The sequence below is a fragment of the Ooceraea biroi genome, chromosome 7 (assembly GCF_003672135.1).
Source record: "Ooceraea biroi isolate clonal line C1 chromosome 7, Obir_v5.4, whole genome shotgun sequence".
Lineage (NCBI taxonomy): Eukaryota > Metazoa > Arthropoda > Insecta > Hymenoptera > Formicidae > Ooceraea > Ooceraea biroi.
The window spans coordinates 4775403-4801276 of record NC_039512.1 but is presented as its reverse complement, the minus strand read 5'-3'; the positions used below and the strand labels follow the sequence as shown (position 1 = coordinate 4801276).

Genomic DNA, 25874 nt, shown 5'->3' with positions numbered 1-25874 from the left:
CTACGCGCTCGTTCGCCGGCCGGCCGACCGACGCGCACTGCGCCGGCCGAGCATCGACGAGAGAAGAGCCGCGGCGACTTTACCCGGCCTCCACCGGCAGTTTCATCGGCGCGCGAACGACCCCGAAGCGACCCGAAGCCGGAAGAAGCTTGATCGTCGTGAACCGGCGCGCGACGGCTGAGATAAGCGGCCGAGAACTCCTTCGGACACCGGCGTCGTGCCAACTGCCGACGACCACGACGGCGAACGAGGAACGACGACGCGAATAGTCTGCACATAGACAGGCAACTCGCACGGACGTAGCCGACACGTGCCAACACGCGAGGCAACAGAGAAGTGCGAAACAGTAGCCGTAGCCGTCGCCACTGTCGCCGCAGCAGCCCCTCATCAGGTCGTCATTATCGTCATCATCAGCCCTTCCCTTGTACGCGCCGACAAGATGCCCGGCTCCCAGAGGAGACAAATGATGCAGCCATGGCCCCTATGCCTGGCACCCTTCGCGAAAACGAAGGTAAGATGACTTGCCGCGAACCCACCGTTCTCTCCTAGGTTTCTCTTCGCCAGCAGCCGCGTCTGGTTTCCCCGGCAGGAGTCGGCTGCTGGTTTTCGCGGCCGGCATCCTCCCCCCGCCGCCTTGATGGCGCCCCAACGGTCACCCTCGCTGTACTCTTTCGCTCGCTCGCTCGCACGCTCATTGACTCGCGGTGACTCTCTCTTTCTCTCTCTCTTCCTTCTCTTTCCCATTCTCCGTCTACTCTCCTTCCCACCTTCCCCACCCCTGAGCCTCTGGAAATTTCCACTGCACCGGCAGTAGGCGTCTGCCGCCTTTACGACACGTTTTTTTCTTGACTTTCCTGCCGCACAAACTCTCTTTTACCACAACCTGTCTCTCTTTTCTCACGCGGCGGTATTCCTATCTTCCTCTTTCCTCCCTCCTCCTTCTTTTGTTCTCTTTTGATATTCCCAAGTCATTGTCTACCTGAAATTGAGTTACCTTCACGTTCTTCCTTTGTACTCCCTAATCTGATCCAAAATGAGCCATTGGACTCTTAATGGCGTTGACACTACCCTTCTCAATTTTGGAGATACAAGGTGTTGTGGAAATTAAATTTGTGGAAATGTTTGATTTAAAGTTAATGTATTATATCAAACATCTGCAAACCTTCGCAGTTTTTCAATTTTTCTAATTAATCGCATCTATTATTGAAACCAAACACCTGAATTGGAATCTCTGAATGTGACGCGTATCGTTATTTTGTCCAATGGTTTATACGTTTTTGATTGCCCTCCCATCCTTCTAATCTCGTCCCCGTTGTCTTGTTTCGTGCCTGCAATTCCTGGCTACAGTTTCGAAGGATCTATATTTAACGAACGGGAATCGCGTGTTGGCTTGGAGAGTCACGTTGATGATTCGCCCGATCACGAAATCCCATTAACATTACGTGCCCTCGCAATGAAAAAAAAATGCCAAGATTTCATTATCACTCGAACCGATCCTAAAACGTGGGATGTCTCGAGAAAGTAAAGAAAGATACATCAACACTGTCGAATGAAATTTCTACATTGCTGCGAAGTTGGGGAGACGAGCACGAATGAGCATGAGATTCGATACTTGGAGATCGATCCAACTTCGCTGAAACTGGACCTCTTAATGTCGCAAGACACGAGAGAATACAGCTTGACGTGAACGAACGCAGGAATTGAAAAAAAGCGTTCTCCAGAGCGCCTTTGCTATTGCGGTTTCTAAAGTCACCGAAATTATACCGGTTTCAGTCTCGGGAAAGAGATTACGCCACTTCGAAGGCGCCGAAATCGCATACACGCGAAACTAAGACGCGGATTCGGTCAGAAGCTTGGTTCATGCTGGATCCACAGTTATTGCGCAAGCCGCGGCAATTTTCACTGGTTTGCCGGATAACCGACGTTCTCTGCATATGCTTCGTGCGTAATGCAGCTCTCGCCTCGCGGAAATATCGATCGGCATGCGCGCGCAACAAAGCGTAACGTCGAAGTCAGAATGATAATACATCGCGATGATCGCTCGAAGGATAATGTAAGTCACATTTCGGTTAGGATTAGGAAGATGCTGGATAATGCACGAAGTATACGCGAACGCCGGTACCATAGTACGACAGTTCGCAAAATTGTGAAATAAATGATTTTAATCGGGTGGCGCAATCATCGTCGCGTTTTCGTAATATTGACATGGGAGAAAATCACGTAATATAGTCTTCGGGGTGTTTAAATAGGGTGTGATACGCACGTTCCGCTGGGAGTTACGTAATGAGAGCCGAACAAGAAGTTTACGGTTAGTTTTGTTGATTCACTACGCGGATTTTACACATCTGATATTTGTAATGGATACATACATACGCATGTTTTCATAATACGTCTCGATTTAAAATACGAAAATAAGAAAATTTCTCCAAATATTATGATTTTTACCGGGTGCGATCAATTAAATATAAAATGTGGAATAAATATCGTGTTTAAGTTTTTTTATAAAATCAATTAATAAAATGATTTTTCTCTTGATTATTACCAGCCGAGTTACCAGCAAATATTTCCATTCGTGAATTTGGTAATTTAAATGATTGGATATTGGAAAACACATTATTCCATGAATTATTGATTATTAATTATGTTCGGATTCATGAACATACTCTATATACAGAGCATAAAAATAATGCAACTCTGCATATCGATGAATCATTACATTTCGTAATTGCGGACCTGGCAAAAAAATTTCAACTAATTTTCGAAAAATATCCTAATAGGATAGCGGAATTTTAAAAAATTGCTGATCTTTCAGTCCTGGGCTTTATGCGAAAAATATTTGTCAACTCCTATTTCAATTTCACCTTAATTAGCATAATTATGTTTAAATATTTGGATAAACTGATATTTTTGTCTCTAAGTTATTTCTATAAATAACGTCTTTACATATATGATTTTGCACTCTCAATTAATCTGTCGTTAAATAATTTTGTAAGCACTTTCTCATGGAATAATTGACATTTGTACAATAAAATAATTAGTTGAATAACTAACAGCTCATAATTAAAATATTGTTATGAAAGCAATAAATAGTATAATAAGCGCTGTTTTAGAATAATTTGTTGGAATATTATATAAAATAAGTTAAAGTGATTACTTTTATTTTTCCATTCTATAATCAGAATAACAAAGTCGGAAGACTTATTTCTTAATTTTTTGTCTTTTTAATAATAATTGCCCAGATCTGTTCTTGTTATAGCAGCATCAGCAGTTGAAATTCCGCAGAACGTTCGTCGTTCATCGGAAAGATCTGAAACTCTGTCTTGGGATTGAATGACCTGTCATTGTGTTCATAGATCACCTTCCAGATGGCTCGGTGCTTATCTACCTAAGGATACGGTATCGAAAGAGATATATACTGACTTATCGGAAGAAACATATCCATAGCATTTATCTATGTACTTACATAGGAAAAGAAGTATCGATACGAATAGATGGAAAAATATAAAGAAAATTAGTAAAAAAGTCATATTTTAAATTTCGTTCTCAAGTAATCCTTTTCATTTTTGTATCTATCCAATGATAACGAGTAAAATCTTTAAGTCATAAATTTCTTATGTTTTATTTAATGATTGAGAATGATGATGATTATCAAAGTACAGTAACATTCGTAAATCAAATTTATTCTAAATTTTTGAGAAACTTTTGATTAAATAAAAAAGTTCAAGTGTAGAAATTCATAAGAGTCAAAAATACAGTGCAAGTGTAATCGAAATGGCTTATTATTTATATTCTTTTTGATACATTTCTTTTGATTTCGATGCATAACAATTTAGATATATTAATTTATGTATAATTGAGGCATCGATAACAAAGTATTAATTAAAAGCTACTTAAGACAAAAATATAAATCAAAATATCGATACTCTTTTCGAATCTCCTCCATCTCTTTCATCTCATACTTTTGTAATTGCTGATAGAAGGCATCAATAAATCATTTGACGATGAAAATCCGACTTTATCATTAACTTTATTTATCATTAACTCTCGAAACTGTTCGTTGAATCCCGTTCCCGTGTTTCACGTGACGCGGTGCGAGTCGACAGTCGCCGGCTGTAAAATGTTATCGACTTTCTACGTTTATTTAGTTGCCATTACCATACTATCGGCCGATACTCGCGGCTCAAGGTAGACAAGAATTAAGATAACATTACACTGCAGGCAAATTTTATTTCGCTTCGCGATCTGCACCAGGACCGCGCATCGATATATCGGAGATATCAAGGATGACCGGAAAACCTGCGCAGATATCTTACCGTGAATGATAAAATACAGATACTGTATTGCGTGTGGACATTTTTTCCGCTTGAAAAGCAATTATGCAAGCCGAATAGTCGCTGAAAGTCCGCGACATTCCTCGCGGACCGGGACACGGATCGGAGGATCGAGTGAATGCAGGAAGTATGATACATTTACGGTGTTTTAAATGATTGGTTTCGCAGATCTGAAGGTTTTTTTTTTAATAAAATGATGTACATGCTTCAGCGTTGAACAAATGAATATCTGAATACTAAATTTTTTGCTCCAACAAAAATTTCAGTTCTTCAGATGTAATACAAATCATCACATCTTTTTCAGTAGATATTTGCAATTATGATATTTACATAATTACGATTAGATCTAAAGTTAAATTTCTCTTACTGCGTTGCTGCAAAAGTAATATTTATATTCATCCAAGTGAATCGTTATTACAAAATGGTGAAAGTATCACGCGATAAAAGGACTCGTATCAAGACTTGATATATTAATTATATTCGTAATTAATTTGCTGCGAAACTCTGATCTCTCTGTAGTCAGCCGATAAAATTCGATGGTTGCGTTATTACCGACTCGGTGTTACGCGCGACAAGCGTATATACGATGTACTGTATCCTTCTCTGCCGATTTATCAGCACGAACCGGATTGGCGCTGGAAACACGTTTAAATGTTCTGCTTGAACGCAAGGTGGGTTGCATTCCGTATTCAAGGGGCTATAATAATTCGTTGGAGAAATATTATATATTATTGTGCAGTGGCTCAATAAAGTAAAAAATTAATATATCGTTTCCCCAGAGTAAAACCAAAAATGCAAACGATTAGCAGTATATATCAAAATTAACGTAAAAAATATAAAAACGATAACACAAATTCCATTGAAGATAATTTAACAGCCATTGCTGAATAAGTGATATAATCATATACATGTAATAATTATTACTTTTATCGTGAGGGAAAAGAAAAAGATAGATATCTTAAAATATCCTAACAAGTACGTGGGCAAAAATAAAAATTAAAAGACAAATAATGCACAAAGAAGAGCTATCATGATCATAAATAGAGAGAGAAGTAAAAGGAGAAAGAGAGAAAGAGGAGATAACTAAGCAATCCATAAAATTAATTCCTCACATCATCAATCAATCGACTCATACTGACTCGTTTCCTTCCTGTAACGTAGCGGATGTTGTATGCAAAATGACCCAATTACATATCCCACAGATACTCAAACAAGTAAACGAGATAATAAACGGATCGTTTCTGCGAAATGCTGTGCAATTGTCTATGACGTTCTCTGTCGACGTTCGTTCGAGTCATTTTGCGTGAAACACTCCCTACTTGAATGAGTTGCACTACAATTTCACGTGCACCGCGATCATCAGTAATTTTTCACAAATAGGAAAAAACAATAGGATTTACGCGTCTCGATAACATCGGTAGTATATATGTATCATTGGTAATGACAAGCAAGATATGGCGATACGCACTATCGCTACTATCATCTCACTCTTGTTGTCTTCACCCCACCGTCGGCTGTCGCGAAATAATATATTTCGGCCAGGAGGACGTGAGAACTTCAGTCGACTTATTTCTACGTTAATTACGGACGCAGCGCTAAAATGCATCAGCAACGATGTCCACCGCGGGTGTCCACACCGCTGGTACGTCCACTATTGCTGTCAAATCTAAAGACCACTCTTGGAATGAGTAGAGCGTGTTAGTTCCGCAAGCTCGTTGCGGAAAGAAAGAACTATCACCCGTAATTGCGTCGCGCGAACGAGAGAATTAAATCAGAGGCAAAATGAAGACGTACATATTTCATAAAAGATAAATGAAAAGAATACATATGTGATAAACGTATTTATAATGGAGTGGATATTTCACGATTTGTTTAAGATACGATAGTTCCTGTCGTCATAGTCTATTATCGTTAATACATCTATTAATATAATCTTACTATTTAATCGCACACTTTACATTATTCGATCAGAACGCGCTTAAGATTGTGGTTCTTGATAATATTAATATAAAGATTAGGATAAAAGAGATTCACAAAGCGAAGATGAAAGACTTTTGTCCGCGGGACGCAATACCCCGTTGAAAATCTAATCTCAACGCACTAGTTCGATTCTTATTGTTCACTGCATTCATTTTCCCTCAACTTTCTTTAGTGAGTTTCTTTAAGAGAACATCGTCGGATCAAAATGCCTGTTATTCGCCAAATCTTAAATCTTAGGCTTCGTACACACTTGTAACAGAATATCTAGCTATAACCTTGTAACATCGACGCAATATGTATGGACGTATCCCGTAACCTCGCACCGAACATTTAAGCGTAACGTAAATGTTCGCGGTGAATGTTATACTGCGTCTCGTCACTTGTCCGTGTTTCTGCGCCGCAAAACGATGTCATCAAAATGCATCAAAAGATGTCACGCAATGAAGTTACGTGTCATTTGGACTGGCTTCAGAATAAATGATCGTAACATAGTTTGCATCGGTGATCAGTCTGCATCAGTCACTTTATATAATACATTCCACTAATTTCTTGAAATTTTAAATCGGTGAGCAAGTTATATACCACTATACTGTTCTCTTTTTGCATATAATAAATTATTTGCCACCATCTTCTTTCTTTCTTTTTTTTAAATTCTGTGATGAACATAAATATATGCTGCTGCAGTTATGGCAGTTCTGTTCATCTTGAGTGTTTTATCTCACGACTGCTACGAACATAGTGGAACGCAAGAATGTTCTTGTTCGTGACAACGTTCGGTTCAGGTGACAATTTTTCTTAAATATGTACGCGTAACATCACCCCTATCCGATCTTGTTTACGATTATGTTGCAGTTACAATGTTCTGTTACAAGTCTGTACGAAGCTTTAAATCACTTAAAGAAATTATTTTAGAATTTTTATCAATACTTTGTCTTGGCACTTAACTTATCTAATAAACACAGGCCTTGCCTTGACATTCGAGTCATTTAAGAGACACCCATCGATTCGACGACGTGACAATGATGCGATGTAGCGTGCACACCGTGATTTCATAATGCACGCTGATTATATCGCTCTCACGCTTTACTATTCACGCGGCACGTGTTCGCATCTCGATTGTCATACGTGTGCTAGAAGATAAAAACTGATATCATAGTTTCTAAAGTGATAAATTTAACAAAACATGTGATATGCTACACGTACGATGATAATAAAAATAAAATTCAAGTAAATCTCGATTATCCACATTAATTAAGAGAAGTTCCAGATCGACGTCTTTTATTGACATAAAAATCGCAAGAACATTTTTTTACATTTTTTGTTGCTAAATGTAGCATTTAAATGCTAAAACGTAACGAAACTTTCTTAAGAACGACACTTTATGTCATAAGCATACGCCATTTTCTTGAGAAAATTAATTAATTCAAATGACTAATTAGGTTTCTCGAAATCATTACATGTACATGTTTACATCAATGTACATGAATGTGAAATTTAATATTAACAAATCTTATTCGTATTTATTTCTTATATCCTGTAAATGTAAATCTCGATTTAGTGTTCGCACATCAATGTTTCCATAGTAGATCCACTATGGATTTGCTTATTTTCGAATGTGTAATTGTCATTACAAGTTTTATCCTCATTTAAAAGTGATGTCATTTCAAATATTTATTTTGAAAATTCTACTTTGAAACAGTGCGCTTGTTCAAATCTGTTTATTTCGGAATTGTTGACTGATTCTGACATTTCTTATTTTGCGACTACAGCTAATTATAGCCTTATCTAAAATAGAAACAGACGATGCTGTAGTCAATTTATATAGAATAAATTACAATCAGTAATTATAAAATCGGATGCAGTACGACGTAACGTCATAATGTTTTCTAATAGCAAAGCTGTCAGTTTTTAATGATTTCATGATACGAATTACGTATGAAGTTACGTAATAGTGTTCCGATTGATTTTTTTCGTCATGAATCCTGATAAGAAACGGTGTCGTACATGAGAATGTCACTCTTGTTGTTCCCGCATGAAGAAGAAAATGCGAATTGCTACACCGCGAACAAAATGATGGAGCATTCACTCACGAGAGTATATCCTCTGGCAAGCGTCCATAGAGCATAGAAATAGCGTTGCTTGAACGAAAGGCTCCACGTTGGGAAGCACTAAAAATATTCCGCGTAGGTCGCGACTGAAAGAAATAAACGATCTAATTTCGAGAAGCAGAGTCTTGCGTAACGCGGTTGAAGACTCGCGTTCAAGGTTGCTCGGAAAATTTTCTACCGTTGTTTATCCGGAAATAATTAACATGATCGAATCTGGGAAAACCTGGGTCAAATAATGCAAAATTCAAGAAACGTCCGAAAGAAGAGATCTCACAAGAGAGGAGTCGTCTTATAGATGCCATTTCTTTCACAATGTCGTTACATTCGTGTCGCCTGAACGATTTTTTAATAATTGCATGAAACGGCATGTTTCGATGTCTGATACCGATAAACTAGAACTTTTCCATGTGCGCACTTTCTGGTTGTTTTGATGAAGTTACACCTGATATGTTGGTTTAATTTGAAACTTCTGATTGCTGATCACGTTTTATTGCAATCGTCAGAGATTTGTAAAAGTTAAGCGAATATGCATTATACGAGTCTCGAATTTCATTTAACTTTCAGAGCTCGCAAAAATCACAACAGTATTATATTTACAAGACCATATTACATTTCGCAAAAATACTTGCTTTTCATTTATATATCTCCTTATCTTTCTTTTTTACTTTTACACGTGCTATCTGGAAAGATAACTGTGATATAAAACAATTATTGTAAAATCTCCATGCAAGAGAAACACTGCCTTGACTCGCGCGATTCATGTTGTACGTTCCAAGGGATAAATACCGTTGAATTGCGAGCGCATTAGTTTTTGTTTTTATTTCTTGAGAGAAGAGCACGATACGAAACACCAAGAGAATAATGCGAGTGATACGTAAATATCAATAAATGATATTCTCGTTGTTTGTCGGCACTGGAAAGACAGGGATTCTTTAGTTTGTTTTTTGGAAAGACATGAAACTGTAAGAATGTTATTACGTACAAATTATTGTGCCAAACTCCTTAACAACATTATTTTATGTTTCTTCAGAAACATTCATCAGCTAAATGACTGTGTTAGGTTTCACGAGATCATTGCCGCGTGAAGAAACCTCAGTTGATATTTGACACGGAAGCGATCGCCAATGGAATTACCTCTTGGCCAACAATCGTCAAAGTTGAGTGGCTGTGCTACAGTTGATTTAATCGATCGACCATATCGTGATTCAAATTACGAGCAAATTCGTGGAACATAGAAATGTGTGTCAAAATAGGCCGCGTATTTTTCTTGTATTCCTCATACAAATTCCCATTAAGAATTAGGGATATTCTATTAAATGAGAGAGGCATGTCATATTAATTGAATAATACCAGAACAAAATCGAGAACAAAACAAGTTTTCAGATTTATGATTTGTTATTTACGTATTTATTATTTCAGAATTTTTCCAAAGATAATGCTTATCTTTCCTCTTGATTCAATAAAAAAGATCATAACGATAATATTATTAAATAATAAGAAGAATCGAACTGGTATGAACATTCACAGATACTGCGTAAATTATTTTCGGATTTTTCAATTTTGCAAACGCGAGATATATCAATTAATCTGATTAAAGAAATTCTTTTAAGAATATTCTATATATTATATAATATATACTATATAAGTATCATATAAGCTATAATATTGTAATTAAGTAATAAAGAACTATAATTAAAATGTATCGCGCCAACAAAGGCGGAAAGAAAATCGAGATGCAAGTGATTAAAATGGATAATTTCATAATTTTTTATAATATATAGTCATAATATTATAATCTCAAATGTCTTTCTAGACCAAAGATTCATCATTAAACATAATAAACATTAATCATAAATTTCTTGCAAGAAGATAACAATATTTTATTCACACTTCTTTATGACCAAAAGTGTCACATATTCACACACATTGCGTACTCGTATTAATTAAAAAAAAAAAAAAACCTGAAGAATGGGCATTATCAAGTTTATGTAATAACTGGCGATATGAAAAATTCATTAATTCATAATAATTCGTTCGTGAACCGACGAAAAATATCAGTCGAACTTAAGCGCGTCGTAACTCCAAAGAGCAAGACAACAACATTACGTCAAACGTCCGATTTTCTCTAAAACGTCAAAGCTCACAGTGTAACGTGCATGAACTTTATCTCGCATGTAGACGGCACGTGATGACGGCGGGATAAACAGATGATTTTTCGATACAATAGTTACGCCAGTGCATGATGAAAAGCGCATCTTGTCACTGGTGCGCACACAAAGGATGATTTATGTTTTACGTTAACCGGATACGAGTTCGTCTCTAGGACGACTTTTATATCAATATAACCGTTGCTCTATGCAACGTTCCGTGCAATGTTCCGCTATGTAGCACTGTAACCTTCGAGTTGGCCGTCGTAAAACTTAATGACACCTGTCTTTTTGATAGAAGGGACACAAATCGACTTCGGCCAACTTATTTAACGATCTTATGGCACTAATTTATTCTTAGTTCAACCCCGGCAATAGAATATGTTAAAGCTCTTTTAAACAGAAGTCGAAGCTTCGAAATTGGAACCGCGAGAGGAGAAGTTGCTTGCAATTATAATCACTTAGTGAGTTAATAGTGAGTCAATAATAATAGAGATAAAAAAATCACTGTTTATACATTACTAAAAAATATCTTGTATTATTAATATAATTATCCATCAATTTTCAATTTTACAAATGCATAAAAAAGCTTACATACATGCTTATAGATGTGGGTTTTGTCAGACATAATATCTGAACGACATATGCTTAAAGTCGCCCTCGCAAATAAGTAGTAGTGCACCATGACCTAAAACTTGATTGTCACTCGATCGATATCAAGGTTTCGCGCAGTACCGTAGATTCCGCTTTTACATGGTGCAATATTTTCTCATATGTAATATGTTTGAAATTATGTGTATACCAGTTTATACATACAATTATTATTTATCAATTATTTTTCGTGATATACAATACTAAATCAGGCTGCAAAGTTAATCTTGAAAATCTTTTATCTTTTTATTAACTTGAATTATCATAATTCGAAATAATTAACTGTGTGTGTTGGTTAAAAACAAGTAAGATCAATCAAAATAGCATAAATGGAACTTATTATTTGATCATTACTTCACGACCAAATGCAAAACTCGTATTAGAACAATTATCAGGATTAGACAGTCTTTCTACTTTTATACTTTTATGCTTGATGTAGTAATTAAATTAAACTTGCAGTTATCACTGTACATTTGATCTAATTTCTCGACTCTAGCTCGCTATTGGGCTAAATTTGTCGGTAGATAAAGGTGAGCGTGCAACAGCGGAAGACAAATAAGATAAATCTCCGGAATGCGTCAGAGAGAACATAAAAACAAATCGACCTACAAGAACATGTACATTCATCGTTTTTCGAAGATTGACGAGGTCGTCGACTTTATAATCGCTGAAGATGCGGGACTGTTTGTCGCCGCATACTTATACATTGTCTGTCTTAGAACGTGATGATTGGGAGATTTCGACTGGGACAGCCTCCTTCGTCACGTAACGGTCCGCGTGAAGCCGCGAGAGAGAAAACACATTCGCGAAAGCGACGTTCTCGCTTAGTAATAAGGTTCAAGACGGGTTATCACTTCACACCAGGGTAAAAGTCATCTAATCTCCGAACAGGCATCATCATCGTTTGATTCCCTGCCATACTGGCTTTTCGTTATTGGCTCATTCGATTGTCGTCACAGTGTGCTTTCTTTCCTTCTCTCTTCCTCTGTTCGTACGCGCGTTACGTGTCTTTTGATCTTCTCACTCCCACATGTGATTTACCTCCCTCTCTAGCCACTCTCTTTCAACGCGACTCCTGATAAACGAAGGCGGTATAAATAGTCCAACTTTAACGTTTCATCCCCTTGAGTAAATAGCGAAGTGAATTAACGGACGTTCCTTCATTAGTGAACGGTAACGTGTAATTTCGTTCGTCCTGTTGGCCCGCGCTTTCGCACATCCTCTTTGCGAATCTTGTATCATCTCTCTTTTATTTTATCTCCTGTATTACTTCTTGATAAGCGCAATGTTATGATAAGTGTTTCGCCCCTGATAGGCACGACAAGTCCTCACTTTCGCGAAAGTAATCGGTAAATTTGAAAATCTCCAAGTGATTTCGCTGGAAAGCAGCGACGAGGTAAATGTAGTGCGATCTAAGAGCATTATAAACGTGCAGAAACTTTTCTTACGTAATTCTTTTGCTGTTGGATTCTTCTTATGAAAATATTTTGATAAATGAAATGAGGTCTAGATATTTTTGACGATTGCTTATCGTGGCTCAATATTTCGTAGAATATTTTTTGCAAAAAGAGATAATTTGTATTCCTCTGATTTAGTAATAAAATAAGATATTTATATTCTATTTAGATTAACAGGAAGAAGAGAAATATTAAACAGAGAAAAAGATTTTAGTCTCAAATTCGTTGATTTATGGAATTAAACTTCAACAGTTTTATCATCCTTGCAGCCTAATTTTCTTCTCACTATTAGAGCAAGTCGCCTGCAGTGCTTGTCTCATATTCATGTACTTTGTCAGTAGACTGTTTACTACGCGTGTCTGTGAGATTCTTTATCGCAAGAAGAGGAGCAAACAGTTCAAGTCCAGTAGCGTCCAGTTTGGCCTCTCTCTTCCGGTTCTTTCTGGTTTCAACTCGGACATTTTTATTCATTGCTGTGAAAGATGTTTGTGAAGAATTTTTGTAATCTAGTATCTAAAATCTAGTAGTAAACATGTACAAGGAAAACCCCAGTTTAGTTTTTTACAACTTGTAGCATGAAATAGTGACTATCCTTCTTTGTCATGAGGAAATCAAATCATTTATTCTACGTATACTAAGTTCTTCAGATTTCTCTCAAATACAACATTAATTAGAAATTACACACCATCGCAATAAGAAATAATTTTTGCGCTTGAATCGAACTGTGATTTTTTAGCAATAATAATGGCAAAGTACTCTAATATTTTGTGTAATAAATAACAACTTTCTAATCACAATCCTACCGTTCATACTTCTCTTATGAACAATTCTACTCGTATAAACACACATTCTACTGTTATACTATCTGTTTGAATTTATACCTTTCTTCTATTTCGTCAAATACTTTTGGCACCTCACTAGACGAATGATAATTCTGCATTTCAGGAGCGCAGCGTTCTACCCAAATATTACACGAAGGTGTCCCCGATCATCAGGCCCTCGCCGTCCAGCTCTGGGTCCGCCCTAGACTGTTCGTCGAATACCACCCTCGTGATAAACGCCAGTCCCTTCAACAGCCAGACCGCTCTAATCGCTGAGAAGAAATACTTCTCCGGAGACGCCAAAAAAGCTTCCAATCATTATTATGTCGAAAATCTGAGAAATAATCATCAGAAGACTCTGAACGAGTCGAAGATCTACGATCCGCTCGACAAAGACCAGGACGTTGATTACAAGCAACTCGATCCGCTGTTACCGAGTGAGCAAAATCCGAATATCAAAATCATGATTTCCCAGGACGAGAAATTATCGAAGGACATGCAGGAATCCATCCGGATGCCTTCCACCGAGTTCGAGAAGGAGGCCAAGCCATCCCATAAGTTTGCCACTCAGGTAAGTTTTTAAACATTCTTTATTGTGACTAAAATAATCATATTGATATTTAAAATTCTATTAATAAAGCAGAGAATTTTATCGAAAAAAGAACATTATGCAAGATATTTAAAACAAATAGAGAAAAGTGCAATCTTATTTATATAAAAATGGTAATAATTATGTTATAGAGTTTCATATACGAATCAAGCAATAATCAATAAAACGTGAGAGAATTTTGCACGTGCTCCGCGAACATAACATCATTATCGTCTATATTCTCTCGACTGAGATCGGTATATTTCCACACAAATACGTATCATTCGCACAAATTGTTCCATGATTAATTTTCCAGAATGATGAATTATAGTCTATTAATTGTTTACTAATTGAAGCTTCTTTCTTTCCTTTGCTATCGCGCTCGAAAAATAAAATGCTCTCACGTGAACGTATCGCTTAAGGACGCGTGCGACCTACAGTAGTATAACCACGCGTGTAGTCCGTCCGATTCGATATCATCCATCACCTATCGTTGACGTAATACTTGTTTTGTTTGAAAGCATCAGGAATTTCCACGAATTACAGATATAATAAAATCATCTTTATTATGCAATGGAGTTAATTAAAATTAATCATTTTAAATCATAGCAATTAATCTATTATAAAATTATTATTTAATAAGTAAAATTTAAGATACAAATAATAATAGTAGAAAAAATTTTCTGTTAATTTATTATATTTACTGAGACTGTATCTAATTTTTGTTTCTAATCATTTATTATTTAAATTTTTATATTCGTAAATAAACATTAAAGATTAGTGCAATATTCTTTAGCAGTAGTGCAATATTCTTTATTCGACAGCAGTCTTTCAAAAAGAGCGACTTTTTTCACGTAAGTTATAAAAATGATAAAGCAAATTCAAAGAACTTTTAAATTACATATGAATTAAAACCACAATATTTTCATATTAGATAACTTTATTCTATTTTAATAGGTCCAATCATTGCGCGACATTCGTATGTCTGTTACGCGATCGGAACGATCAAAACAAGGACAATTGCGTGAGAATAAAAGATAACAAATGGATAGCAGACGTAGCCCTATAACGGATATTGCTGTCTTGCATAACATTAAAGACAGCATTTTCTTGTGTCTCTCATTTACGTTCATGGTTGGTTGCATGGGCGCAGCCAGAATTTTTCAATTGCATTATACATATAGCTGCAAATCAAATTGTGCATGTTACTAAAAAAACATGAAATCGATTTACGTGAAGAGAAGATGCGTTGCAGTGGCAATTCGTTAACATTGATCAAAGAGATAATAATTCTTAATAATGAGAATTCTTGTTACAATAAATTTCAGCTAATTATATTGCTAATACATTGCTAATTTTAGCTACAGAGTTTTACTGTCGGCAATTCTCTGCGAAAAAGAAATTGTAATGTGTAAAAACTTTGTAGTTTTACTTATTTTAGGAAGAAATTTTTATCTTCTATGTTCTACGCCATGGAACGGTCGCATTTATTCAAGAAATCATCTTTTGTTACTGAATACCGAACAATTGCACTCGCGACAGACATTAAAAGCAAGTGTGTCTGTTATCATTGCATTCATCGGGATCTCTTAATAAAAACTGAATAAGCCATGGTCAATGCGAACATTACGTTAATTATACGAATTAATTATACGAATATTGGAGATAAAACGACATGATGAAATAACGCGTTTAAATTCATATGTGTAATGAATTAAAAGGATCGAAAGTAAATCTCTGTATGCAATAATAATACGGCGATCAATCTTATATTACAAATTTGAGAAAGTTTATCAAGCATCTTTATATTTCATTGTTTCTCAAGTTTCTCAAGTTGCGTAGATCGCAATTTATACATTCATCATACATAGACAGATCGTTTACCAATACATCCTTCGATCTTCGAACAACTTTCTGGCCAATTTTAGGCCGAAACGTGCTCACTAAGGAACATTCTCTGTCATGTACGTATGTACCTATTAAAGTTCACCACCATTCTCACTCGAACTTCAAGATTGCTTTAGAAAACATAGTTGTCGCGCAGAAGTACGCGTGCCCTTCCGAGGGGTTGGTCACTGAGGTAATCTTTGTACAAGGGCTAGGTAATTCTTAGGGTAGTCTCAGATAATCTGAGGTAATCTAAGGTAATCGTGATACCATGCGCGATATATATTCAGTATATCTAACCGCCGAGAGACAACCAAATATCGGAAACGCAACCTTTCATGTGTTTTCGGGTCTATATGTCCGCCGAGCTGCCTGCTCTGTGCTTGATTCTTTTGCTCTGTGCTAGTTTATTATTTCTTTCTGGTTTTATTATCGAAATCGATCAAAATGGAAAATTCTGAACAATCATCGAGGGAACTACCGGCTGAAATCAATACGGAAAATACGGCATTGATGAATTTTGACAGTAAATTGAAACTTTTGCCAAGTTATGTGATCGAACTGTTGTAGTATTAGGTAATCTTAAGGAATCTGAGGTAATTTAAAGGTAATCCGTATCAAGGGTAATTTTTGTACACTATAACCGCTAGTGACCAACCCCTCGTGCCCTTCTTTTTCCTTTCCCTTGTCCGGGGATCGAAGAATTGCGTATCGCAAATAAATTATAGATGACGTACGTACCGATCCTCATACGTCCGAGTATAATAAGGATGGATTGACGTAGCGATCGCGCGGAGAAGGGATGACCGGCCCCCCAGCATCGTTTCCTATATAAGACGAGAACCACCCGGCGCGGTCCACGAGTGAATAGCTTATATTACACCGTAACACCGAAAACTTTGATTCGTATCACGCGTCAGTGTGCCACGAACATTAAAACCATCGATCAAGTGGAATCGATATTGGATTCGTGATCAGCGATTTCTTTTCGCGGGAGAGCAAGCCTCTCCTATCTTGTTTTTCTTATTCGTCTTATTTTATTCGTCCTGACGACCGTCAACTTCTCTGGGACAAACCTCGTTGTCCGATTCGCTTTGATCGTGCATCGTCGCGATCTGACTTGCTCCTTCAACCGGCGATCATGAAGATCCTACCGCGAGCGGACACCTACGTGAATATCGAGCTGCCGGCAACCGCGCCGACAGTGAAATGCACGTTCTCTCAGGTAGGAAGAGAGTTCGAATTCAAGATTTTTCATTTGCTCTTTAGATTTTCGAAATCTTTCCACAAGGAAAACTGGACTGGCTCTTTTTTCTGTCCTTTTAGATATTTCGTGAAAGTTAAAGTTGAGTTTCGTGTGAACAAGCGAAAGTAAAGATAAATAAATGTTCATACGAGTGCTTTAAGAAATGTGAATTAAAAGTAGAAGTAAAATACATTAAAAATTGTATCGTTAAATGTATATAGATAAATATATATTTAATAATATGCAAGGCTATTATAAGAGAAAAATATTTCCCACGTGATCGTAATATTCATTGGAAACTTTTTTGACGTGACTTCAATGACGCAAATCGTACGATTGAATTGAAACATCGATTAGATTATAGCATCGATCTTCGCTGTTACGAGATAGATCGCACATAAACAATAAGCGACATGCAAGAATATGATTCAAGAGACAGTCAACAATTTATAGATTAAATAAGTATTTATAAATCTATATATCCTTTTTATATATGCAATATCTATGATACGGCGATTTTTTTTTCTGTGATCGAATTTACTCTGCTTTACTAATTGAATTTATTTCAATATAAATAGCTTCGCAAAATATCCGAGCCCTTGATAAATTTACAATCTTTTCATTTTATATTGATATACAGATATTGGCTGCGTTATCGGTGTCACTGTGCTCGTTGATGGTCGGTTATTCGTCTTCTTATACATCACCAGCGCTGGTATCCATGCGCGCCAATGATTCCTCCAATTTTGAAGTTACTAAGCAAATGGTAAGTAGAACTGCTTTACATCTTTCTGTTCCAGCTCTTCGAACACGTGTCGAATGCGTGAAGAATCTCACGAATTTGCATTTAAAAATTGCATGTCAAGTTTTCTCAATCGTATCTCACATCCGCGCATGTAAACCTCAACATTGAGCGTGCTACGAGAAATATTACTTCTAGTTAACTAAGGAAATACGACCACGTGATTTTTAACACATGCAAGACGTATATATTTTTTGCTTGACGTACGATAAATCGTTGTAATTATGAATTTGCTAAACGCAGCTACGTAGACAGACAATCTCCGCGACGAGTTCGTTTCCACAAACGTGCTCGGATAATGCATCGCAATCTCAAATGTCTGGCAACAAGCCGCGTGAGAATCCGGTCTTGTGCGAATGCGGAACACGATGATTATAAGATCCTTGTGCTTCAGACACGTTTCTTTGAACACTTATCGAGAATGCGTGGGTCTACGCACCGATAGCGCGAGATCGGTGTATTCGCGAATTTCTTCCTGAAACCATTTCTGAAATTCTCAAAATTCTCAAATTCTTTAGTATTTAAACTCGAGCCAATAAGTAAAAACTAGTCAAACTTTACTTATCTAATTATATATAAAATAACATTTACCGATATATGTATCACTGTTATTTAAAATTGCCAATAAATATTATATTACGCGTGTAACGTTCTTTCTTCATGTCTAAATCGCAAATCGATACTGTGATTTTTACGTTCCCAAACGTCGACTTGAAGGCATTTTAATGAAGTTTATGATGTCAAGGAAAAATCCAAACAGAATTGTTTATCGGCAGTACATTGCAGGATTCAAGTGGAAGTTAAGACAACGTGAATAATACACGTAACGTAATGTGTCACTTCGAAATTATCGCTATTGTCACGAGCGGGAAAGGGATAGTCTTTGATGTTAAAGGGTCAATGGATGATTAAACGATTCAACCTCAAGTGCGTCATTGGTGGTCAGGGGCACGATGACCTGATTGCAATCGCATTGGTTTACGAGACGTTGTGCCTCAATGACCGCGAAGGCGATTGGCTACTTTGTCGGACACGCCGACTTTGTCGTAACAAATATCGGAAATTGATTTCAGATATGCTATATACGCGCGAACGTGAATAATGTACTTCCGTATATGCGCATTCGGAAGCGAACAAACGCGAACGAGCCTCGATCAAGTCAATGTAGAACATTTATATATTGGAACTCCGAACCTTTTTATGATTTTGATATATTATACTTGGAGATGTAAAAGAACAAACGAGATAGAAAATCATCTTATTTACAACGCGACTTGCGATTTTTAGAAATATTGAAGTAATCTCGATTTTAAAATAAATTATATAAGAAAAAATTTAAAAAAAACACGTAATGTGAAAATTATTATTTAATATTGAATTTTTTATTTACTATTTATTTAATAATTATTTAATACTGAATTATTTACGAAATAAAATATATATATATAAATATATGTTTAATTAATCGATTATGTTTTAATGACAATTATTACAGCAATTATTCTGCTTTTGCGATTTAATTAAACGTCCGCTAAAAGTTTCGTAACTCGCATTTGCGTCGCGATGCTTTAATTAAAATGCACGACACATCCTGACGAATGAGCGAGATGATCGATGTTGCCCTTCAGACGATTGTTTCTCCTTGACATTTTCCGGCTTCTCGACCTTATTTGCATTCGAAGGATCTTCGATGAATAGAACTGTGTCAGGATTATCTGACATACGCGACTAAAGATGAATTTGAACGAACGAAGACTACTGATACGCCTTGCATAGTGTATAAACGACCTTAACCTTTAGCTTTTTCTGAGATGTTTCTTTACGTAGCTGTAAATAATTCAACAATACATATAGAACAGAAAAGGTTCAAGGAAAGACTCTAAGAAAAAGATGATCTAGCAATTCTTTCTATAAAATAAAGAGACGATCTTATTTTTAGGAAATTGTTGTAAAAATCTACATTGACGGTTTGACAACCTATTGTTCCAGGGTATGTGGATTGGGTCACTTATGCCGTTGAACGCACTTATCGGTGGTATCATTGGAGGACCGTGCATTGAATATATAGGAAGAAGAAACACGATAATCGCCACGGCGTTCCCATTCATTGCATGTAAGATTATTTAAACGTATATAGATATAGTATAATATTTTATAAGATAGTGTAATATTAATAATAATATATAATATTAATATTAATAAAAAAATATAATATTAGTATGATTGTTCTTTGTGCCATAAGAGACCGACATTAATGTTGAGCAATCATAAAGCAAAATTATATAATAATAAAATACGTTTTTTCGTTATAGCGTGGTTTTTTATATCACTGGCTGAGAATGTTGCGATGGTGCTAGTTGGACGTGCTCTATGTGGACTCGGTGTGGGTGTTGCTTCCCTGGCGCTGCCCGTATACTTAGGCGAAACAATACAACCAGAAGTGCGTGGCACTCTTGGTTTAATGCCCACTGTGTTCGGTAATATCGGTAAGTAAAATGAAAGACCGATCATTATCGATTTAAGCGTATGTTTGCTACTGAGAAAATCTGTTGGTTTACTTTTGATAAATTAGTATTCTATGGAGCTATAAGAGATTAATCAAAATCACGATGAATTCTCTTGGTCAAGGAAGTAAATTCGAAAACATTGCGCAGGAATATTATTGTGCTTCACCGCGGGCATGTATCTGGACTGGAGAAATCTGGCGATGCTGGGTGCGTGTTTGCCGATAGCGTACTTGGTTCTTATGTTCATGATCCCGGAGACGCCCAGGTGGTACATCTCGAAAGGAAAGACGAAGCAGTCGCGAGAGGCTCTTCAATGGCTGCGCGGTAAAAATACGGATATAACTGAGGAAATGACAATAACTGAGAAACTGTTCATGGAGAGCGAACAAGAGGCTACTCAAGGCACTATCTCAGAGTTGTTCAAGCGCAAACATCTCAAACCACTGCTCATCTCTCTAGGGTTGATGTTGTTCCAACAAATGTCTGGCATCAACGCAGTGATATTCTACACAGTGCAAATCTTCCAGGTATGTGCTTCGATTCGTTGACTTTCCCTTTTGATTCAAAACCTGTTGTTCAGTAAATTTTTCAACAGGTTGATTGTATTATGATGACGAGAATAGACTAGAATCGTAGAAACTGTATGTGACGCGATGTGAATGATTGGTGTTCTTGCTTTTAGGATGCCGGCAGCACGATCGACGAAAATCTGTCGACCATAATTATTGGTTTCGTGAACTTCATATCCACCTTCATCGCCGCAGGCGTGATCGACAGGCTGGGCAGGAAGCTGCTATTGTACATAAGCAGCGTGCTAATGGTCCTGACTCTTCTGTCCCTCGGCGCGTTCTTCTATGTGCAGTCACTAGACGTAGACGTAACAGCCTTCGGCTGGTTACCATTGGTCAGCTTGATCGTGTACGTGATAGGTTTCTCGCTAGGCTTCGGACCCATTCCCTGGTTGATGATGGGCGAGATCCTGCCGGCTAAAATCCGTGGCGTGGCCGCAAGCATTGCCACCGGCTTCAACTGGACGTGTACGTTCATCGTGACGAAGACCTTCCAGGATGTTATCAATCTAATGGGCGCGCATGGTGCTTTCTGGTCGTTCGGTGCTATTGTCGCAGTGGGTCTCGTCTTCGTCATCATCAGCGTGCCAGAAACTCGCGGTAGATCGCTCGAAGAGATCGAGAAGAGGTTTACGGGGCCGACCAGAAGAATGAGCGCGATTGCCAACATGAAGCCAATGCCAACGGCGTGCTAGCTCGCGAACGTCCGATTGCGGATCTGATCGACGTGGAAGCTCGCTCGAGCAAGAAATAGGACTCCTTACGGTGTCGTTCTGAGAGGAAAGCTTCCATGCAGATACGCTTCACGTTTTAAGAGAAAGTTGGGTTCGAAGATCAGATTTTTCTCTTTTGGGACGTAAGGACGAGGCGTATCTATTGTATCCCTCTCTTGCTTGTGCTCTTCCTATCTTACTCTTACTTTTGAAATATTCATTTTTGCGAAGTTTGCTTAGCCCGAGAGGCAAGAGCGAAGTAACGGATGACAAGTGGAATCGATCTGAGTAATGTAATACGAGAACAAATGGACAAAAGCATTTTTCATAAGACTCGTATTTCTTTTAGTTAGATCTTAGATTGAAAAGGTAACTGAATAAAGAGAACATTCCTATCTATTTATTAATTGAAAAATTTGGAGAAAAATTTTACAATTTTTTATGAGAAAATACACTTCAGGAAAGTTAACTAAGATACAATTTTACGATTGACCTTTTAAGTCAAGAATCGAACAAAACTCGATAGAGAAACATATTGACTTTGTTCATTTATTTCTTCAGTTGCCTCCACGAAATGTGACTATTATATGTGGCGGATTTATGCTTCGATTCTAATCATATCTAACACGTGGATCAATGTTAACAACAGTGCCAACCTTGTCAGGTGTGCGCATTGCGAGACCGGAGGTTTGATCTTATATATGACTTTTAAAGCTAATTAATTAATTTGTGAGAGAAGGACGCGTTTGCGCTTCTCCGTCGGGGAAGTGGCACAATATGCGACTATCAGCTGTTGACTAGGTTTATAGTTGCGATTGTTTTTTATTACTCGTCCTACAGGGTCTACCTCAAGTATCACGCATCGTCGGAAAACGAATACACGTGCGTAAGTCTGTGTGAATCGTGCGTTTTACTTCTCTTCGAGGTCCGCGCAAAGCAACGCGAAACCACGATTTTGTATAGAATTCTGACGCGTAAACGACGTATTGTTAAGTCTTACAGACACGCTATTGTTCGCATGAGCACTGCGCTGTCGTATTTTTACCAATATGACTAGCTTTTATCGGAAATGTGGAATACGAGAGAAGCGTAGGTTTCAGTCTGGTAACGCGGGAGGATAAAATGAAAAAACTTGCGCTGTTTACTGATGAGAACCGTATCCATGCTCTGCTTTATCGAAGAAAAAAACGCAGAATAGATAAAGCTACTTTTTTTACAATCCGGTTGTATATAAGAAAGACTATCTTTGACGCGAGCGCGATGCTCATGAATTAATCGTAAACCTGAAATTTGTACTTGCACTTCGAACTTGACGAAAGCAGTAATACGTAATACGTACTTACATGTTATATATAATGAGGCCAAAAGAAACCGATCATTCTCGAACGGGAGCGAACTCCCGCGCGACAATAACTTAAATCAGTCGCATTCCTATGCGTTTCCCCTTCAAGAGCAACTGATTGTAAATACTAGGTTGACTGGAAAGTATTAATTCTTAATAGTTTAAAATTCGCTAAAAAAATCTGCACGGGAAACATTAATTCTTAATTCAAAATTTTGCCTTTGAGGTTTGCTAAAAAGATCCGCTTTCCGGTCAACCCAATGACTGTATCGTGGAACGTATTCATATCCCTAAAAAAATCATCGTTGACTTCAATCGCGATTGAGCGATTATTTCTTCACTACTTATTTCTCGTTTAAAACGCAAAATTTAGAAAGAGAGACGCAATTGTACAGCGATTTAAGTTAATCAATATTGTAGGAATTGGTTACAAATGAGATAATGCGATTCTCAGCTCATGATCATGTATTATCGTAATCTTCATGTTAAATGAATGATATTTTAATCGTACGATTATATAGCTGTGAACGAGTGTCGTTGACGCTGAGAACTTTACTCGTAATGTCAGATTTGATTCTCGTCAGAATCGCAATTCTTCGTAGTGGCTTTTTCTAAGTAAATTTTTCCCCTTCATAGAGAATCACCTTTCCGCGGTGGAAAGGCCCAGTTGGCTGTCAAGAATTTTCCATCTATTTTTCAGGCCTACTATCAGTGTATTAATGTTGCAAGTGAACGTATACCCATTTCCTTCGAGATACACTCCTACTATTATCGATAACATTGATACATGGGATGTGAATATGATTCTAAACGTATATATACGTATCAAACGATAATGTATAATAACGTTAACAGATACGCGTGACATATATACATATATATATATGTAATTTATATTTTTTTATTCTCCAAAGTAGAGAAAGTACAATCGTAGCCGAGATAACAATCTCAAGAAATTAACGTAAGAGTAAACCTCAAGATATAAGATGTAAGGAGATTTGAAACTCGTCAAATCGTCTGTATATTTGAAAGTTAGGATAAAGTTATGCCAATACTTGAGTGTCCCCGGTCAAATAATTCAATTGCGGAGATAATCCACTAGCAAATTTTGTTAGAAATATTAATAGAAATCAGATTATCTAAATATATATTAATAAATATTTATATATATATTTATACATATATTTTTTGTCGATTTATTGTTTAATTGTGAGGAAAAAGAATTTGTAATGAGATGCATATTAAAGTATTACAAAACTCGATAAAAAGTTTAAGAAAAGTTGACGTTAAATTAATTAGATATATTTTGAAGAGTTTTAAACACTAAAATAAGAGACAAATTTTAAGAAATTTTATTCTACAAAATATATATTTTTAATAATAGATAACTTCTTATAATGACCTTTCACTGGCAAGTGAATGGTCATTATAAGAAGTTATCTATTATTAATATTATTACCTGGCGGAACAACAAAGTTTTGAATATTCATATATTTTTAATATTATAGTTAAGACATTTAAAAAATTATATCCAGTGCATTTTGCTTTATTCCAATTTAATTTGTTCGATCGGGTGCATTCACAATGTGTTAGTATAGTGAAAACTCACCATATCATAATTAATAATTGATAAAACTTGATAAGAAAGAGTTAAAGAGTCTAATGTTATAAGTATTTGTTTTTATAAGATAATCAGAATGTGCACACCCAGTTGTTGCCTACTCGAATCGAAGACAAAGAATTCCATTAGTAGCGAATCTCATTAGGCATAGATAGAAATGTAAAAATAATAATACGTGCATACTGTAGGACATAGTTTTGCTCGCATGTTAAATAGCGTTATGATAACAAATATTGTTTACAGTGCGCGAAGTCTCATTTTAGAATTGTAAAAATGTCATTCGAACAAAACGTCATTCCCGTTGTACAATTTAATGTATGATTCGATCTAATATCCGACCTAATATCGTATAAAGCAATAAATATTGCATTGCCTTGTTTTATATAAAAATTAGCTACGTTATTGCTGTTCTTCCTTCAAAATTGTACGACGATCAATCATTGCATTTTTTGTTTCTCAATTTTCTTTACTTATTGTTGTGCTATACATAGGTGATAATTCCCTGCCGCTTATTTATAAGATATATTTGCCAAAGCACAATGGAAATGGCAGAATATTTTTGATAATTTAATACTCATGTTGAGTTTTTACATGTAATTTGTAAGTTATTATGTGGTAATTTTAAGATTATCAATATAAATAAAATGATATCTTTATGTTAAAGAGACAGTTGCTTCCATTTTATACCCTCCTCTTTTGCTTTTAGCATAAGAATGTCTATATTATGATAGATAAGACACTATTAAATTTAGTTAGTACCTATAATTGATTATAAATATATCGATAAAACTAAAATACAAAATAAATAAGTAATATAATAATAAGTTAAGAATATTATTAAGACCATCACTATTAACAAGTATATCTATATTAATAAAAAGTAAGGTATAAAACATATTCGTGTCACACGTCACACTCTGTACTTTATAAACACAGTATATTCAGATACATTCAATATACACATTAACAGATATTTACATGTACAACATGAAGTGACAATCATGAATAACATTAAAAACGGTAAATCTTCTGCAGGCACGGTAAAGCAAGAGAATAAACAGTAAAAGTGTGTGTGTGTAAGAGTAAAAAGTAAGAACTTGAAC

At 36.4% G+C, this 25874-nt stretch overlaps 2 protein-coding genes across 4 annotated transcripts in view; one reads left to right on the top strand and one right to left on the bottom strand.

Annotated features, from left to right (window-relative positions):
- LOC105277520 (RING-box protein 2) overlaps positions 1 to 25874 on the bottom strand; it is a 42485-nt gene that overhangs the window by 15585 nt on the left and 1026 nt on the right. The gene's annotated exons all lie outside the window — the stretch shown is intronic.
- Positions 5 to 25434, top strand: LOC105277518 (facilitated trehalose transporter Tret1). Of its 3 annotated transcripts, none has more exons than XM_011335910.2 (7): positions 5 to 511; positions 13620 to 14066; positions 17858 to 17983; positions 20009 to 20132; positions 20332 to 20505; positions 20674 to 21053; positions 21209 to 25434. In XM_011335910.2, the coding sequence occupies exons 1-7, from the start codon at positions 440 to 442 to the stop codon at positions 21788 to 21790; spliced, it is 1905 nt and encodes a 634-aa protein (XP_011334212.1). In that variant the 5' UTR covers positions 5 to 439; the 3' UTR covers positions 21791 to 25434. The 3 variants fall into 3 exon arrangements, with proteins under 3 accessions (XP_011334212.1, XP_026826777.1, XP_019886670.2); XM_026970976.1 differs by lacking the exon at positions 5 to 511 and adding an exon at positions 5925 to 5973; XM_020031111.2 differs by lacking the exons at positions 5 to 511; positions 13620 to 14066 and adding an exon at positions 14819 to 17196.